The sequence below is a fragment of the Primulina eburnea genome, chromosome 9 (assembly GCF_022965805.1).
Source record: "Primulina eburnea isolate SZY01 chromosome 9, ASM2296580v1, whole genome shotgun sequence".
Classification (NCBI taxonomy): Eukaryota; Viridiplantae; Streptophyta; class Magnoliopsida; order Lamiales; family Gesneriaceae; genus Primulina; species Primulina eburnea.
The window spans coordinates 30,873,508-30,891,803 of record NC_133109.1 but is presented as its reverse complement, the minus strand read 5'-3'; the positions used below and the strand labels follow the sequence as shown (position 1 = coordinate 30,891,803).

The 18,296-nt window shown below is 32.7% G+C and overlaps 1 protein-coding gene across 1 annotated transcript; it reads right to left on the bottom strand.

Annotated features, from left to right (window-relative positions):
• Positions 1 to 2,252: 2,252 nt before the first annotated feature.
• On the bottom strand, positions 2,253 to 5,225 carry LOC140841626 (BTB/POZ domain-containing protein SR1IP1-like). The gene is made up of 5 exons (XM_073209180.1): positions 4,894 to 5,225; positions 4,682 to 4,751; positions 3,987 to 4,535; positions 3,360 to 3,905; positions 2,253 to 3,054 (listed from the first exon to the last, which is right to left on the bottom strand). The coding sequence occupies exons 1-5, from the start codon at positions 4,947 to 4,949 to the stop codon at positions 2,503 to 2,505; spliced, it is 1,773 nt and encodes a 590-aa protein (XP_073065281.1). The 5' UTR covers positions 4,950 to 5,225; the 3' UTR covers positions 2,253 to 2,502.
• Positions 5,226 to 18,296: the final 13,071 nt, after the last annotated feature.

Sequence of the window (18,296 nt, the reverse complement as noted above, 5' to 3'; positions counted from 1 at the left end):
TAATTTGAATTTGAAAATATAAATAAGTACGACATTCTTTCAAAAAATTTAGTTTCAATATCTTTCGTCCCTTTCTTTACACAGAATAAAACACTCCTCTGTTTAAAGTCATCCGAGAGGTCGACCCTTCGAAAAATTATTAAGCGGTGAAACTTCGATTAATTCGTTACTACGATCTATCGCACATAAAAACAATTGAGATTTTAGTATGCACTGTCTTTCATGATAAAAAAAGGTTGTATAATTATAGGGGTGGGCATCAGTCGCTTCGGTTTGGTTTTTCTCTATAACGGTTCGGTTTTTCAGTTTTGAATATATCTAATCCACAACCAAACTATTTTATTAAGTTTCGGTCAAGTTTTTTTGTAATATGGTTCGGTTATATACGGTTTTATAATATTTTGTTAAAAAATAAAATTATACATCACTTGATGCTTAATTGATGCAACACATATAAAAGAAACAATGGTAGTAGATGAGTAGAACATATATGATTATAATACACTTAGGCTGCATTTGTTTGGCTGATTAAGTAGGATAGATTATTTTATCACACTTTATCCGGTGTTTGGTATGATTTTTAATAACCAACTCAATTCCTCCTGTAAATGATTAGGTTGTATTACGTGTGATTAAATAATATATCCTTCCTCCGTAGGATTATTAATCCTTCCTCTATTCCTATGCTCTTTCCAATTTTACCCTTCTTCCTTCACCGCTGTTGAACAACCTCGGCTGTCAGACCGTCGTCGGACAGCCGTCGCCGTCGCCGTCGCCGCCGGACCGCCGCCGCACTACCGTCGTCGAACCGTCGTCGCTGCCGCTGCCGCTTGAGTGGAAAAAGAAAAAAAGGAAGAAAGGACAATTTTGTCTTTTCATCAAAAATTCAAAATTATCCCACAATTAAAAATCTTACCAAACATAAAATTATTTTATATCATATATTACATTTCTACGACAATCATTTTCTTTATCATTTACATATTAATCATTATTTTATTTTATCCTCCAACTAAACGCAGCCTTATGACTTAACATTCTAAGATTCAACAACAATTTGAAATACAATATCAAACAGTAGCTCTTCAATAAAAACACAGTCATTAAATTTCAATTCTCAGACTCCAAATGTATATAGATTTCTCATCTTAAATCTCAATACACTTAACAGTATGAGCTTACAACAATTTGAACTTCCAATTGTCGATATTGAACTTGTCACATGACTAAGGTCCATTTATTAGCTAATTATACAAAAAGCCCTATAGTTAAATATAATATGTCCGGTTCGGTTATTTCGGTTTTCTCAGGATCAAAACCGTAAACCGAACCGAAAAACCGAATTTCTTTAATTTTGAAACCGTAATCGGCCGAAAAATCGATAAAACCGAACCATTTAAATCGAATTTTTCGGTTATTTCGGTTTTAACCAAACTATGTCCATCCCTATATAATTATTTATTTCCACAAATCTATATGATTATTGTTATAAAGTACAAATATCTACTCTTTCTATATTTTTGTAGTGTTTTAAGTTATTGTCAATTTTATGTGCCTTTATCCAGAGTCACGAATCCTAAAGGTATTAAAATTTTGATATTAGTTTTGATGTTCCATTAATACATCAAAAAAAGTCAAATCAAGAAATAATTAGCTATTTTCATCAAAAAAAATAAATAAGTACATAGTCGGTGACGGAGACGGGGAGGTGATGGATGATATAAAAAAAATGTTGATTCAGGGCTCAAATTGAAGCTAGAGGTCATGGCTAAGCCGAAGCAAGGGTGGTCAGACCACCTATGGCGGTAGCGACGACGAGATTTGGTGAGCGGCAGGGTTTGATGGAATTGGGGTTTTGGGATTGGGTTCCTTATTGGAAACTGAATGTATCTCGTATGTGTTTATGTACTAAACTAACTAAAGACTCAGGAGGAGCAGATGAATGAATGAAGGACCAATATTAAGTTAGCTCTTATTGGGCCTTTATGATTCAACCAAAATTTTAGTTTAGCCCATATGTTAAATAAAAGAAAATGCTTTTTGTTCATATTAAATTGAACGAGGAAGAACTCATTGTTGGACTTATTTCTTTTCAATTTATTATTTTAAAATATGATGAATATTTCTTTCTAGGAAAAAAGTACATGGCTAATTCTTATGCGGTACCTGTAAGGAAAAAAAGGTCTAATCGACAATTTTATGTTTGAATTTGAAATTCATCGATCCAAACATAAGTTAACACAAATCGAATCTCAATTCAATCTCAACCAATCGACCTATTTGTGCAACAAACATAACTAATACATCACCAGACAAAAAGTGTAACTTACATTTTGCTTTGTACATAATTCATTGAAACAGGGAACAAACAACAAATACATATATTATCCAGATCGTTTTCCTATGCTCAAACCGATACAATGCATGATCCACATATATTCTTCATTTCGTATCCAAACTAAAAATGAATAACCAAAAGTTTGGTTTCATCGAATGTACATGTCACGATATCGAGTGACGCCTAGTTTTACTCGGTTTATTCCTACCTCTGGTACCTGGTAACAATCCATCAGCCCGTATAAATCTACCGAGTTTCCTTGAAACCGAGCTTATGAACGAATATTTTTGTGACAAAATAGGTTTCTCGGTGGACGAGGCATGGCTGGTCATCAAGGGGCTAACAGGTTTCGACAAAGATTTGTTGCCTGAAGAATTTTCCAATTCATTTAACTTCATTTTCATGTTCAGAAGCTCGAGTTTCAAGTCGTGATTTTCCCTTCGTAGAGATGAGGTCTCGTCTTGCAAGACAGGGTGAATGTCCACGGACTTGTGATTGATCAATTTCCCTGAATGAAGAGAGGACTCGTGATTGAGGCTACTATTATCCATGACTTCCCTTAAACGTTGCTGCTCGTGGTAAAGTACTTGAATGACAGTTTGAACCGGTAGCCTATCGTTCTGAGCCGCGTGAGCACAAGCCTCTCGAGAGAGCTTTTGACAGTTCATGACACTGCAAAGTTTCTTTCTATCTGTATCACTTAAAGAAGGATGAGCCTGCACATTTATACAACTTAGAATATTATTGATTGAACGTCTTTCTCTTGTGCTGAAAAGTTGCAGCCGATGATAACAAAAGTTGGCAGGCTAAGTTCCGTTTTCGACTAAGATTCGCTAGATGCCTTAAATCTCACAAGAAAATAGTAACTTATTGTGACTTTGATTTTGAGACGCAGTAAAATTGTATAACTGAGTACATATGCTGCCATATTAGAAGTTGTAACTTGCAGAAATGACATGGCTCTATTTTTGCCTAGATCAGAAGAATCAATCAATGTAAAGAGAATGGACAAAGTACAAACCTTCAAATAGATGTCGACGGCTTTGTACATTCCATCTTCAGTTATTCTTGGCTGTTCAGGGATAAGTTCTGCAAGATCAACAAATTTAGTAACCGATAGATTACGATCAGAAGCGATTTCTGATAGATAATTCTCCAATAATCGTGTCACTCTCTCCGTATCATTTGCTGAAGGGGAATTATAATCTTCATCTGCATTATAATTATACCCTATTTTATTGATCTCCCTTTCACATTCAAAGAAAGTTCTTGTGATTCGTAGCACAGCTTCAACATCGAACAGCGTATCACCCGTGAAGGAATAAGATGGGATCAAAAGATCATCTAGCGCAGCTTGTGCAAGTTGCAAGGCCACTCTCCTCTCCAAATCAAGCCGACAAGCTGCTGTTGTTTCTAAGTAAATCGAAGCTCGAAGAAGCATCGATAGAAAGCTGACTGAGATTGAGTTTTTCACTCTTGGTAAGAGGCTAACTATTGTTTCTAACACGACCCTTTTCTCGTGTTCTTGTCTTGGTTCGATTTTCTTCCGACCCTTTCCAAATATCTCCTAAAACAGGAAGAAAAAATTAATTAAATAGGCTATTTATATATGATCGGGAACTAAAAGTTTCAAGGGGTAAGTCCTCACCAAACCTCTAAGCGATTTTTGTGCATATAGCATAACTATTTGACCAAGATCGTGTTGCTTGAATCCTCTTGATATCATCGCAATGAGAACCCTTTGGAACATATCGATTCGTAGGACGGCCAAATCCTCACCCCACCAATCAACAGCTCGCTTTGAGCTATCTTGACACATAATGATCGATATGGTGTCGGTGCTTCTGCTCACCAACCGTACTTCCTCAGCCATCGGGAGAAGGTTTTCCGACGAATGTAAAATCGATACAGCCCCAGGCACAGTCTTTAATGCCACTTCATTTAAATATGACTCGGTTCTTTGGATCAAATTTCCTGTGGCGTAGTCCTCTGTCATTTCAAGAAACTCTGCTGCACATCTAAGCATGGCGATGTTCTCGGAGGTGATTTCGAAGTGTATACCATAGCAGAAGTTTGCTGCAAGTTCAAATGCCTCCGGCCCACCGGGGACATCGGGGATTTCGATAATGGATTTGGCGGTATCGGTGGATTCTGAGAGTTTTTTGCATATGTATCCACTTTTTGAGACTAGAGGAAACTGTGTGGATGTCGGAAAATACATAAAGAAAATAACAAAGTAAGATTGAATTCGAACACAGTAAGAAATCACTTCATGAATTCAGGAAAACTAAAATGTAACACCATGAATCATGATTTTGATTTGGAAGCATAGAAGTGTGATACCTTGTGCAAACAAAAGGAAGTTCCTCGAGCAGTAACAGTTACATCACTTGGAATTTCATGGGAAAAAACCCTGTTCAATACAAAATAGAACTCTAAAGAACTTTTCATTATCATCCCTTTAAAACAAATTCAAACAAAGAACACGAATACATATGAATATGATCAAATCCCAGTACAGTAATCAGAAAGACAAAAAGAAAAATAAACCACACCATTGGCTAGTACTCTTCATGTCACCGGAAAGAAGCTCTTTTTTCTTAGCAGACATGATTGTAACACCGGAGGTGAACTCTACTCCTTTTCGAGATCCATCATCTCAATCGGAGTACTATTTTTATAATCGACCCACGAAATTTTTTATTAGTTTCTTGAAATGACCAAGGGATTTTTGTGGGAAATTTTGATCTGATGAGTAATAAATGATGATCCTTTACTTTTTTGCTGACAAACACAGTGGGCTGAAGAAAATACTGAATCATCGATTATCATGAGATTGTTCAATCGTGTTTTCCTGGTCTTATATTAGTTATTTTATCGCTCGTTCGCCTTCAAATATCATTTGTAGTACTTTTGAGAATTCTTTTTATAATCCTCCACTTTTATTTTTTTTACCTAGAACTTCTGTCCAATGAATCCAAACCCTACGTAAATTTGAATTTTGTAAAAATATACATAGTTTTTGGTTTTTGAGTTGGTGAATATGTTCGTTACACTTGAGTTTTGAACTCAATATTTTATCATAAATTTAATATCTTGATGTTAAGCTATAATTAGTGATGTAATCGAGCCGAGTCAAACTTTTGAGTGTTTGAGTTTGACTCGTTTATAATCGAGTCGAGCTCGAGCTTTATTTAACGAATATATTCAAGGTTTTATTGAGTCTAAAAGAACTTAATAAATATGAATTCTACATTTAAATTTTCACTAAATTCATTAAAAAATAAATTATATATTTAATAAAAATATAACATTTTTATTAAAATATTTAAATTTATTATTATAAATAAATTTAATAAATTTTTCTACATATTTCATAAGTAATATGCAAAATCAAAAAATCAAATATAAAAAAATTTATTTGTTTTCATTTAAGAGATGACTCATAAACTTATCAACGAACATGTTTACGAGCTAACGAGCCGAATATTGTAAAGCTTGAGCTTAGTTTGTTCATTTTAACGAACCTCATTAAGAGTTTTATCGAATCGGATCGAATTTCGAGTAGCTCACAAACAGTTTGGTTCAATTACATCCATTTATAATGATCGACAAATAATTTTTCGAAAAATACATGTAGTCACAAACCCAGATTCATGTGTTATTTATTAAAGGAATATTATAAATCAAATGCATGTAGGATCATGTTTGTAAAACGGGAAATTTGGGTTCAGTCCCCAGCCGTCATTTTTTTTTTGTGTTCAGTTTCTAGGTACTTTTTTAGTACCACATTTCCACATGAAATGTACCACATTTCCACATGAAGTGTACCACATTTTGTATGACATAGTACCACAATTTTGTGGGTAGGGAGTGAAGCCAAAGAAATTTTTTGATTGGGGATTTTTCAATAACTTCCCCGTAAAACGGATGTTTTGAAGAATAATCCGTGTTTTTGTAAAAAAAAAAATGTCTTCCCCGTAAAATGGACAAATCCCTCTTTTTAAAAACAAATAAATAAACATACCCTAAAGTAATTTTATAAATGAATCAAAAGGGAGGAATTTGGTCAATACTCTACATAAATGAAAAAATGACTGACTGAGTCAAAATAGACATTGTAAAAAGAGAGCAAAAATTTTGGACAAATCGGGCTAATAACGTGGCTGGAAGGGTTCATTTGATGCTGGCTGTAAGGGCACTGTCCTGAATCAGCAAATAGATAACATGTGACAATCCCAATTTCAACTCATGATTTAGATTCAAACAACAACAAAAACTATTGACACATGACAAAATGTGAATGGTTGTGGGCAATGCCCACGAAGGCGGCATCGAATATTCCAGCTGGAAGACACTGATGTGAAATATATATGTAGTCGCACGATAAAGTTCCAGAGTCCGATGTGGATACTTTTAATTTTTCATTTCTGGGGAAACATATGGAAATACAAATCTCGATTTTCTTTATTTTCAGTTTTTTTATTAATTATTTGAAATAGTGCTAAATAATTTTAATTTTTTTTACAAGAAAATATTGTAATTTTATCAATCTAAAATAAGGTTTTCTGTTACAAGATCTTCTAATGAAAACATAAAATTATAGTGTAATAATAATTTCAAAAATAAGATAAATAGTGTAATTTCGTAAAATTAAAGCAACAAGCCACCGTCAATGGCAGACTCTACAAAATCGTAGCGTCTATGCTGCCGTGTGCAGCTGCCCGTGGATGCTGCTTTTTAAAAATTTATTATTATTTATTGAAATTAGACATATATCTTATTAGTAAAATAAAAAGACATCATACAAAAATGAGAATCGAAATATGTTGTTTTAGTTTTCGAAAAAAATATATATATACGTATTCATCCACTTATTTTTTATTTTATTTTTACTATTAATATGATTAGTAAAAATAATAATAGTTGGAGTATGAAAAGTCTACGCACAATTTTTGAATTTTTACTTTTTATTTTTTAAAACAAAATATTTTATTTATTTAAATATATGTTGATTTAGTTTTTTAAAAAATGCGAGAACCTGAAAATTTCACATATTTAGTGGCATAAAAACGTGGCTTAGTAGCTAATTAAGCATGGCTTTATGGCCATAAAATCAGGGTTAGTGGCTGAATAATCATTGAGTAATGGCTTATGAGGCATGAGATCATGATATGTAGTGGGGTATCTTACTAACCCTCTATAAAAAGGTATCAATTGTCACACATAAATCATATTTCACAAGCTAGAAATATCTCATATTCAAAAAGTGATTTAACAACAAAATATTTGAACAACATTCTACTCATTTTCAAGAAAATTTTTGTCCAATATGCAATCAAAACAACACCGAATTCTGAACAACACTCGACATTTGTTTGAGCCAATTTCGAGCATAAAGAGAATATCATTTCAAGCAGTAAGTTTTACACTTTATTTTGAGTAAAGAATAGGTAAGTGGGCTTATAAATATGTTCTAAAATAACGATGTTCTCGTTATTTTTGAAAATTAGATCGAACACTACACGTTTCGTGACCTTTGATTCTTTATATGTTTCAATCTGCATGATCCCTTTTTAGGCTATGAAATCTTTAAAATGCACTATTATGATTCGAATTAAAAGTGGTAAGGAAATTTCTGAAAGAGATGAATAACAATGGTTTGTATAAGTTGATTATCCAATTACGATATGTTTTGATACCTTGTTTTGAATTTTATTTGTCTCATGAATTGATTCATTTTGCGTCATGTCACATTTGAACTCAAACTGTATGTATATTTCATATTCTCCAAACAATCACTTCCTTAATTCTTTCCCCAGATATGGACGAAGATAAAGTGGAAGAAGGTGAACAATCAAGTTCGAGACATAAAGTTTCAAGTATCGGTTTTAGTTTTATTTTCCTTTACATTAACGTTTCTGCAATTGTGTTATGCGCTGCAAAAGTAGTTTTGATGATGTAATAGACTAACTTTTGACTATTTTATGTACTATGTAGCTTCTTATTTTGAGATTTTAATTATTATACAACGTCGATGACACGTCTCGGTTTTGGGGAGTGACAAAAAAATAAAAGAAGTTGTATATATGTGTCGATCTACTTATTTTTTTTAAAAAAAAAATTATCGAATTTTAGCTCCAACTTTTTTATGTGAATTTATTGAAAGATAAATCATTTTTTTATATTTTTTCGTAGGTAAAAATTTTTGAATCTACGCAAAAATTTTGAAAAATTATTAATATTTTAGTAAATATATTTCTAGATCGTTAAAATTCTTAATATTTTTAAAATAAATATTTTTTTCAATCGTTGATAAGTTCACCATTTAAAGTTGTTTATCTTTCAAATTAGTCCATTTAAAAAATTGAGAATTGGAGCTCAAATTCATTAATTTAAAAAAATAAAAATAAGTAGATCGACATACATATATACACCGCTTCTTTTTTTGAAATCTAAATCAACGTGTATTTAAATTAATAAATTATTTTATTTAACAAAAAATAAAAGACTACAAATTCAAAAAATTTGCTTACGAAAATATAAGAATTTTTATATTCAAACTATTATTATTATTTTTTATCAATATAATAATAATAAAGTTAAAAATTAAGTTTATGGATACTTATATACATTTTTTTCGAAAATAAATCAACACATATTTAAATAAATAATTTTTAAAAAAACAAAAAACAAAGTCCATTCTTAAAGATAAATTAATTAATATTTTACAAATAAAGATTTTTTTGAAAAAAAATTGGTTGACTAACTAATCATTTAAAGTGGTCTAATTTTCAAATTATTGAACTTGGATTTCAACCCTATTTTTCCATATAGTTTTCCTATTTAACTAATAAGATATGTCTCAAAATTCAATAAATACTAATAATAATAAAATTTTAAAAAAAGCGTCCGCTGAACTGCACATGGCAGCTTAGGCCATCTCCAACCCAAAACTCTATTTTAAAGTAACTCTACTCTAAAATAGTGCAGTTTCTGCAACAAATACAATATTCATCTCCAACCCATCTACTTCAAATCTTACTCTAAAAAAGAATATTCTCGAAATTCTTTTTTATTTTATTTATTTCATTTTAAAATACTTTATAAATTTATATAATTAAATATTTTAATTTTATGATTTTATATTTAATTATTAAAATTATATAATATTAAATTAGAATAATAATATCATATTATTATATAAAAAAATTTATAAATATTAATATAAATATTTATAATTAAAAAAACAAAAAAAAAATAAAAAAAAAAGGAAAACAGCTGCGCCACATTTGGCGCAGAGCTTTTCTCTGCGCCAAATGTGGCGCAGAAAAGAATGGTGCTGCGCTATTTTGCATCATTGGAGAAGCCCAAGCAGCAAAGAAACGCTATTTTGCTGCTTGGGTTGGAGATGCCCTTAGCAGACGCTGCTACTACTGATGGACACCACAAAATATAAGACCAAACGCCACTATCTATCTTATTTTTAGAAATAATTTTATTAAAATTATTTTTTAATAATAAAAAAAACCCTATAAGAATAATAATATATGCAATCACCTTTGCTAAACAATTTTTAGTTCCACAGGCTAACATATTTTAAGATTTTAAATAAACCACCATAGTATGATATTCACGTAAGCAAATGATAAATTGAAAATACCAATATTTTGATATCGATATCAGTATACCGAAAATTCAGTATTTTTTCTCATCCTTAAACTCTACTTACTTATTTGGCAGAGCGGGACAGACCATCTTGATGAGTCTAGTTAGTTTTTAGTTATATTATGCGAGCCGGTTGGAGCTAATACGTAACTCGTCACAACTCACAATTTGACAAAACAAATCAAAAAATTATCAACTCAATCTGCTGAATCCATCGTGACAGCTCAAGTGATTGAAAGTATAGGTTCTTAAATGAATGCAAGTAGAAAACAGACCTAATTGTCAGTGGCTTGTTTTTTTTATTGAGATGGACAGTGTAATTTATGGTTTCTTGCTTTCATATTCAATATTGGTTTGTCACATGTTAACATCCTATTCTATATATCGCTATAGAATACAGAAACCATCTCCACTAGGATCCAAATTTTATTTGAACTAATATTTAATTTTACACATTTTTAATATTTTACAACTTTATTTTAATGTATATCAGGTACATGTAATTTCGTATCAAGATTTTGTGGTCGAAAATTTCAGTCTCCTTGGCAAAGGGTCTACATCTTGTTGATTGATATATATATATATATATATATATATATATATATATATATATATATATATATATATATATATATATCAGCACAAGAAAACCTGTGGCCTTAAAATTCAACAAATTTGAACGAAAAAACTAGACTTATCATAAGCACATAATAATGCAATGGACCCATGATACTTTATCTTATATCATTATCAAGCATATGCGATGCATATATATAATGCCATATAATATCTTTACTTGTCATGTCCCAGAGACATGGTTGGTCGACACTGGCGTTGCTCTCAATTTACATTCGAAACTAACAAGCCTCAGAAATACAAAATTCAAAAACCGATTTTTTATTCATAACACTGAATAAATCATTTTCTGATACAAACTCAAATAACTAAAATTTTATAGCGGAAATGTAAAACTAAACATAACAATGTCTTAACAGATGCAGCGGAATATAAATACATAAATCAGAACTGAGAAATAACAGTCTTCTTCACCAGCCCCAGAACGGATTCTACTCTTCTTCTTCTAACAATTATATCTCGTTCTTATATGAGTTGGGTTTGGTGGGTGAGTGATATGTTGTCACTCAATAAGTGAGGGCGGGAATAATTCCCAGTTTTCAAATCATTTTCAACATAAATAGTAATACAAATAATTTACTGAAACTCTTACTTTCATAACAGGATTCGGTATTCAGAAATAACATGTTTCATAACAGAAATCAGAACTTAAAATGTAGCAAGCAAACACTAAGCACGTTTGTGAATTTCATGACTAAACTGGTATCAATGTAGTAGCCCGAATTCCAAATTGGGTAATTAACGGATTAATGGTGATTAAGAAGGTTTAATGTGTAATTTTGACCGTGGTCATGATCGGACGGACCGAAGATGGTTCGGTAGCACCGAAGAGTTCGGACGATCCGAAGTGGGTTCGGTGGATCCGATCATGAGGTGTCAAGAGTTGATCGACACGTCAGTTTACATGCAAGTTCGGATGATCCGAAGTGTAGGTTCGGTGGATCCGATCATGAGGTGTCAAGAGCCGATGGACACGTAGGAGTTCGGATGATCCGAAGTGGGTTCGGTGGATGCGAACATAGCCTATAAATAGTGCTCGGATTTCCTCATTTTGCATTGCAAATTCTTGAGTTGTGTCTCATATTTGAGAGGTTTGGAAGGTTTCTAGGGTTAGTTGTCGGTCGAGCGATAGCCAAGAGCTGCCAGGATTGGTAGCGTAGCGACGCCTGAGTTACGAGGCAATCGACATCAAAGGGCTGTCGACGGACGAAGGTAAACCCTAAACCTTTGGTAGTACTGGTTTTGCTAGTCGAGCATGGTAGTATTGTTCATTGGGTATGCTTTTGATGCGTAGGCTTGTTCTAGACCTGATTAGCGGTGTTGCGTAAGGCTAGGCTTGCTGTGATAGAGGTACGAAAGTACTATCCGAGATATCCTGGTCGAGTATACATCCTTATATGTGTTGCATGATTATGTGGTGCATTGATATATGTCATATGATGCATGCTATTATGTCACGTTTTATGATGCATGTTGCATTTCATGTTGAGCCGTATCTCCTTCGAGATAGCCTTTACTGTTGAGCTGTATCTCTTTCGAGATAAGCTATATCTTGTGGGGCCGCTCAGCCCTGTCTTGTCTTGTGGACGCATGGACACCGAGAGTACACAGTGGCCGACGGGTCCGGAGGGCTTCGGTGATCCGGGACATTTTAGGTCCACGTCTGTTCTTGTAGTGGATGCAGTGACCCAGAGGAGTACCGCGCGGCACTATCCACTTGGCGCCTCTAGACTGAGCATTTTGAGATCCTTTGTTACTCCTGTTTCTTGACTACCCTGGTATCATATCATAGCATGTGCATTTCATATAGGCTTGTATACTCATGCTTTTGTACTGGGCGTTCTTATCGCTCACGTCCTCGGTTTTGTTTATCTTGGACACCCCATTCCCATGGGGCAGGCCTCAGGTTGGATAGCTCAGGAAGAGCAGGAGGAGGACAGTGAGTAGCTGGTTGGTTTAGTTTTCAGTACTATTCTATTCAATATGGTTGTACCGAATATATTTTGAGTTGTTCTGATTTCGATTGGGTTGTATAACTATTGTCGTCGGCCATATTTCCGCTGTTATCTCTGATTATTATTAATTAAGTTAATTGCATGCTTAGTTCTTGATTAGTAGGTGATTGGAACGGGTCACTACAATCAATCTCATATATGTTATCTCCTCTAAGGGGTGAAGCCAAAAATCATAAATCAGAAATGTTTCAGAATATATATTTCTACCATTAGTTCATTAGGTTTTAGTGCTTCAAAAATCAAATATCAGAAATAAAAAATATATAAACTTTGCTTCAAAACAGAAATAATCAATACGGTTTCAATATATTTATACATAAGCCTACTTACTGTAATTTGCTAGAAACTTTTGGCTGAAGTCTGGAATCTGCTTGTTCTTGCTACTAGATTTTACTGCTCGAAAAATGCACTCTCTTAGCTCGAATTTCATGTAATAACTCAAAATTTGTGTAACATCATTTCAAAAGTTTGAGGGTGTTATTTATAGGCTAAATTCTGACTGTTAGCCTCCTAATTAATAGCCATAATCTGTCATTATGTGTCATTAGCACCCTTTATCCCATGTTAAATGCTTCAGTTACGAGTCATAAGCTGAATCAGTAATTGCCTGCTGGAATCTCGTGCTACTGAATTCTTCTACTGCTGGATTTCATCTGCTGGAAAAATACCAGCTGCTGATTTCTATCTGCTGGAAAAATACCAGTTTCTGAAATATTAGTTGTTGTTGTGATTGCTAGCTTCTGCTGAAATTTTTGCATTGCTGATGAATATTGCTAACTGCTGCAAAATGCTAGCTACTGCTGGAAATTCGAGTTCTCACATTAGTAGTGTATGTTATATATAAATAATTGGTTTAGTTATAATTTTGTATACAATAAGTACGGGTTATACAAAAGAAACACGTAATATTTATATGTTATACAAAAGTAAGAAGCCTGCGTCAAAACCGCAAGACACATTCAAATTGGTGTAGTGGATGAACATTTGACTAATAATCAGATATTCGATTTTCTTTATCAACACTTTCTCAGATAATGTTGTCACACAAGTCGTGTCCAGTATAGTTTGCTTGTATGGCATAGTTTGTATAATATTATGTTAATATAGAATTGCCAGTGTACATCTAAGAATAACGGTTGCACATAAAATAAAATAAAAAAAAAAAAACACCTTGTTCTTATTGTATACGACATCTCTCGTATAAGAACAAGGTGGAAGATGGCCCATATTAAATTTCTAGCTAATAACGTGAACCACAAATTTTTGGAAGCGATATAGTCAAAATGACTGGAAAAGCTAAATCAATGTGATGAAGAGTTATTAAATGGCTGGATAGATGTATCATGTGTGGGACTCATATAAAAATTTCTTTAAACATATTAATTTTCCCTTATATGAAATAATTGTTTTGCTAAAATAAATTCAATAAAAATACTAACATATCCAACATAATATTCAAATTCAAAAAACATCAATATTAATCATATCAAACATAAAATTTTCGCAACAAAAATAATATATCCCTTGGATTAAAATTCTAAATATAGTGAACCATAAATGAATCTTTAAACCCCCATTCATTTATTTAAATAAAACATACAAATTATCAAAAGCAAAAACTTGTGTGAGACGGTCTCACGGGTCGTATTTGTGAGACGGATCTCTTATTTGGGTTATCCAAGAAAAAATATTATTTTTTTATGCTAAGGCATAGTTTGGTACACATGATAGGATAAACATGTGATATATAATATAATGATAAGTTAATGATAAATAAAATGTAGGATATTATATTTAATGTTTGGTATGATTTTGATAAGAGTGATTAAATTTATATATTAGATTGTAATGACAAAATTAACCTTATCATAATAAATTTTATAATTTCAAAGTTGTTGCTTGAGTTATATTTTTTATATGTACATGTGCCGATATTACTTGCATGATTTATTTATTTTTACCTAATTTTATATATTATATAATATGATAATTGAGCCCTTGATTTTTTGAGTTAAGTCAAATATCAATTTTTAAGGTTAATCGAGTGATAATAATAATTTTATTGAAATTTATAAAAATTATTTATATAATTATCTCGAATTCATTTATATAATTATCATATTATATAATATATAAAAATAAATAAAATATTTATTTGATTTTAATTTCTACCTACTAGAATATATTTATAAAAAATCATTATAAATTGAGGATAATTAAGTCATTTGTAGTGTATTTTATCATTTGATTAAAATTATCACACCTTCTATTAGGGATATTTTATCCTTCTAAAAAATTATTTATCAAGAGCCCATGATATTATCATGAGCTTTTTAAAAAGGTACCAAACATGAGATAAGGAGGATTATTTATCAATCCCTCTCTTATCCCATGTACCAAACTACGTATTACTTTTTATTGTGAATATGAGTATGGTTGATCCGTCTCACAGATTAAAATCCGTGAGATGGTCTCACATGAGACCCACTCATTATCAAAATAATGTTTTTTTGAGAGTACAAAAATAATATGGTTCTAAACTACAAAGATATAATGTAAGTGTTGTAATACTTATGGGATTTGAGTATGGATCCGAGATTTGTTTATCTTGGACAACGAAAGTATAAATAAATTAAGAAAATGGTCGTCAATCAGCAGCAGTACTTGAACTTGTGACTAACATGTCTGGCTTCAACCGTAATCATTGGGCCAAGGCCCCTCGACAATTATCAAAATAATATGTTATCATATCCATCATATTTATGATTAAGTGGTATCAAATGTAGAAAAGTAAGCTCACATACCCCCACTGGGCTAAAATATCTATTTAAAATATACTCATTTGTCATTTTGCCTAACCAAAAATTCCAACATTCAAATGATATTTTAGGCATAAGGTGAAATCATTCTTACTTTATTTCTAGTTTAAAAATCATATCAAACATAATGTTTTACGATCATATGTTACATTTTATTGTCCATAATTTTTCTGTTACTCGTTTACTAATCATTCAAAAAAATAATTTCATATTTCCAACCAAGTGTAGCCTTGGTGCTTGAAATGGTAATATCCAATTTCATTTCCTAATCAACCAGTTGCCATACATATCTCATTATATAAATATTATAAATCTCAAAATATTGTTTTAAAAAAAAAAATCCCAAAAGTGCGTCTTCATGAATCCAAATCTCTAACAAAATCCAAATGACTTTTATTTGGTACTACAAAATTTTAGATTCACAGGGTAGCGCAATGGCGGCAAGTAGGCCCATTAATGTTTGCACTATATACCAAAAGTGGTTTGGGCCTCATTTCGGGTGCGATCCGGTTTGGGCCCAACCCAAAGCTAAAACTCAAACTCAACAAAACCGGATCCTATCATCTATGCACAACGCTTTACATTAGAAACCCAATGCGCTTAGAAGTAGCACGCTTGCTTTACTGTCGCTATATAGCGACGGTTTTGTTAATAACCGTCGCTATATAGCGACGGTTATCAATAAAACCGTCGCTATTTTTCTATATATACCACCACCCTTGCCGAACATTTTCTTAAACGATTTCGTCCATATCAAGTAATTGTCAGTACTCATACTTATTTTCAGAAAGCAGGTAATTCTACATCCTCTTGAACTTATGGATTATTGAATTCATGTTTGATTTATGAGATTTTATTGTGTTATGATGTTAGTTGATTTAAACGATCAGATTTTATTTATTGTTTCAGGTGTAGTTTTTTTTTCATAAATGGGAAAATCTGGTACAATTGATAAATTCTTTAAGAGAAAGATACCAAATCAATTAGATTCACCCAACTCTACAGCTCAGTCCATAGCCTCGGATGATAATCTTCCACCTGAGGTTGAGTCTCAAAAGTTTAGAAAGGTTGAAAATACCGGGGTTGATCTTAACTTGTTAGAGCTTGATCCAGGATTGCGTCGACAAATATGGGAATACTCAAAATGCATGTGACTCATTGAGATATCTAGATATATGCAAATTGGTTGAAAAGTTTTATCCACAAGATTTTACTAGTGACGAAAAAGAGCGACTAGAGATGCAGTTGAAACATTATGAGCATAATGTAGTTATAGGGCCATACTACAAAAGTCTTTCAACTCTTTCTGAGTTGTGTCAATGATTGGTGAAGACTAAAAAAGCTGATATATACGACCTTGTTTTTAGAGTGATCGTGCTTGTGTTGACTCTTCCAGTTTCTACAGCTACTACAGAATGATCATTCTCAGCTATGAATATCGTCAAAACTCGGCTTCGGAGCAAAATGGAGGATGCTTTTCTCTCGGATGCATTGATGATATTTATTGAAAGAGAAATTGCTAAAAATATTTGTATTGATATTATCATTGAAGATTTTGAAAACTTTAAGGAACGTCGAATTCCTTTTAGTTAGAAATACTTTTGTTAAGAAACGTACCCCCCTTTATCTATTGAGAATTAGCAATTTCACCGAAAATTATTACCGTTGGCGGGCGAGCTTCTCGCCAGAATCTAGTTGCACCTTATCCCCGCCACCTCCACCAATCTGTGTCACAAAACCCAGCAAAAACCTCCTTGAATGGCTGCAATGATCTAAACAATTTCACTTTAAAATCCTGGCTTTCAATCTTAAGTCCAGGCCCCACTAAAAAGATCCCGCAATTTAATTTTCTTAATGGAGATATCTTCGTCTTTCACACTCCAACCCACACCAAACTTATAGTTTTCCTGCTCATTCTCGTCCTTCCCTTTTGAAACCCACCTCAAATCCAATCAAATTTCCATATCGTGGCTGTAGCAGTCGACCCGAAAGAACTGCCTCAAGTCATGCAAAGACTAGGATACCCGTTAGTGACAACTGATAGGATTCGTGAGATAACGAATGCCAGGAATATTGAACTTGGAATTGGATTACAGGTAATCCTTTCATCTTGATCTGGAACCCATATATTGATTGGTTCCGAGGCATAAACCAAAAATTTAATGTAATTTTAGAAAATTACAAATGGAACTCTATGCTCAACTCTCTCAAAACTTTGAAAAATGTTACGATGTTTCAGTTGAGCGTAAAGTAGAAAATGATAAATATAGTTGTTGCAGCTCCTGATAAATCTATGCCTGTATCAATCAACCCTGAAATTCTTTTTGTCTTGCCATCTAAATGAATTATATAATATAGCTATTTTATTTCTTGTCATGATATTAGGTAATAGTCTGTTGTTACTTTGTTATGCTCGAATCAGCGTCGAGCATAATTTTTTCCAGGAATTTTTTACAGTTTCTTACCTATATTGAAAATACAGCTTTGTTTCCTTCACCCATCCAAGTACAAGTTCTTACACCCTCGCTTTTGCTTTGAACGACTGGAATATATACCTTGGTCACAAATCTTGCGGGAGATACTTGAAGGGAGAAATATCTCCATCGTTTCATAATTTATAGTGAGGAAGTGCAAGACACATATGAACACAACCGAATGCTTAGAAATCCAGCTTCAACTTCAGTTCAACAAGCCCTTCATGGGCTCGCTTATGCTGTATGGAAAGCCAGAAGTTAGACGGCTCATGTTCGAAGTTTTCGGTTTTGAGCAGATTCAACCTAAGGCTGTATCGTGAAAAATGAAAAAAAGTTTGTGCTTCAT

Coding starts and splice junctions, on each gene's coding strand:
- LOC140841626 (XM_073209180.1), bottom strand. CDS start 4,949: ATGTCTGCTAAGAAAAAAGAGCTTCTTTCCGGTGACATGAAGAGTACT. Junction 4,536..4,681: donor CTTCCTTTTGTTTGCACAAG/GTATCACACTTC, acceptor ACATCCACACAG/TTTCCTCTAGTCTCAAAAAG. Junction 3,055..3,359: donor CCGTCGACATCTATTTGAAG/GTTTGTACTTTG, acceptor ATAAATGTGCAG/GCTCATCCTTCTTTAAGTGA.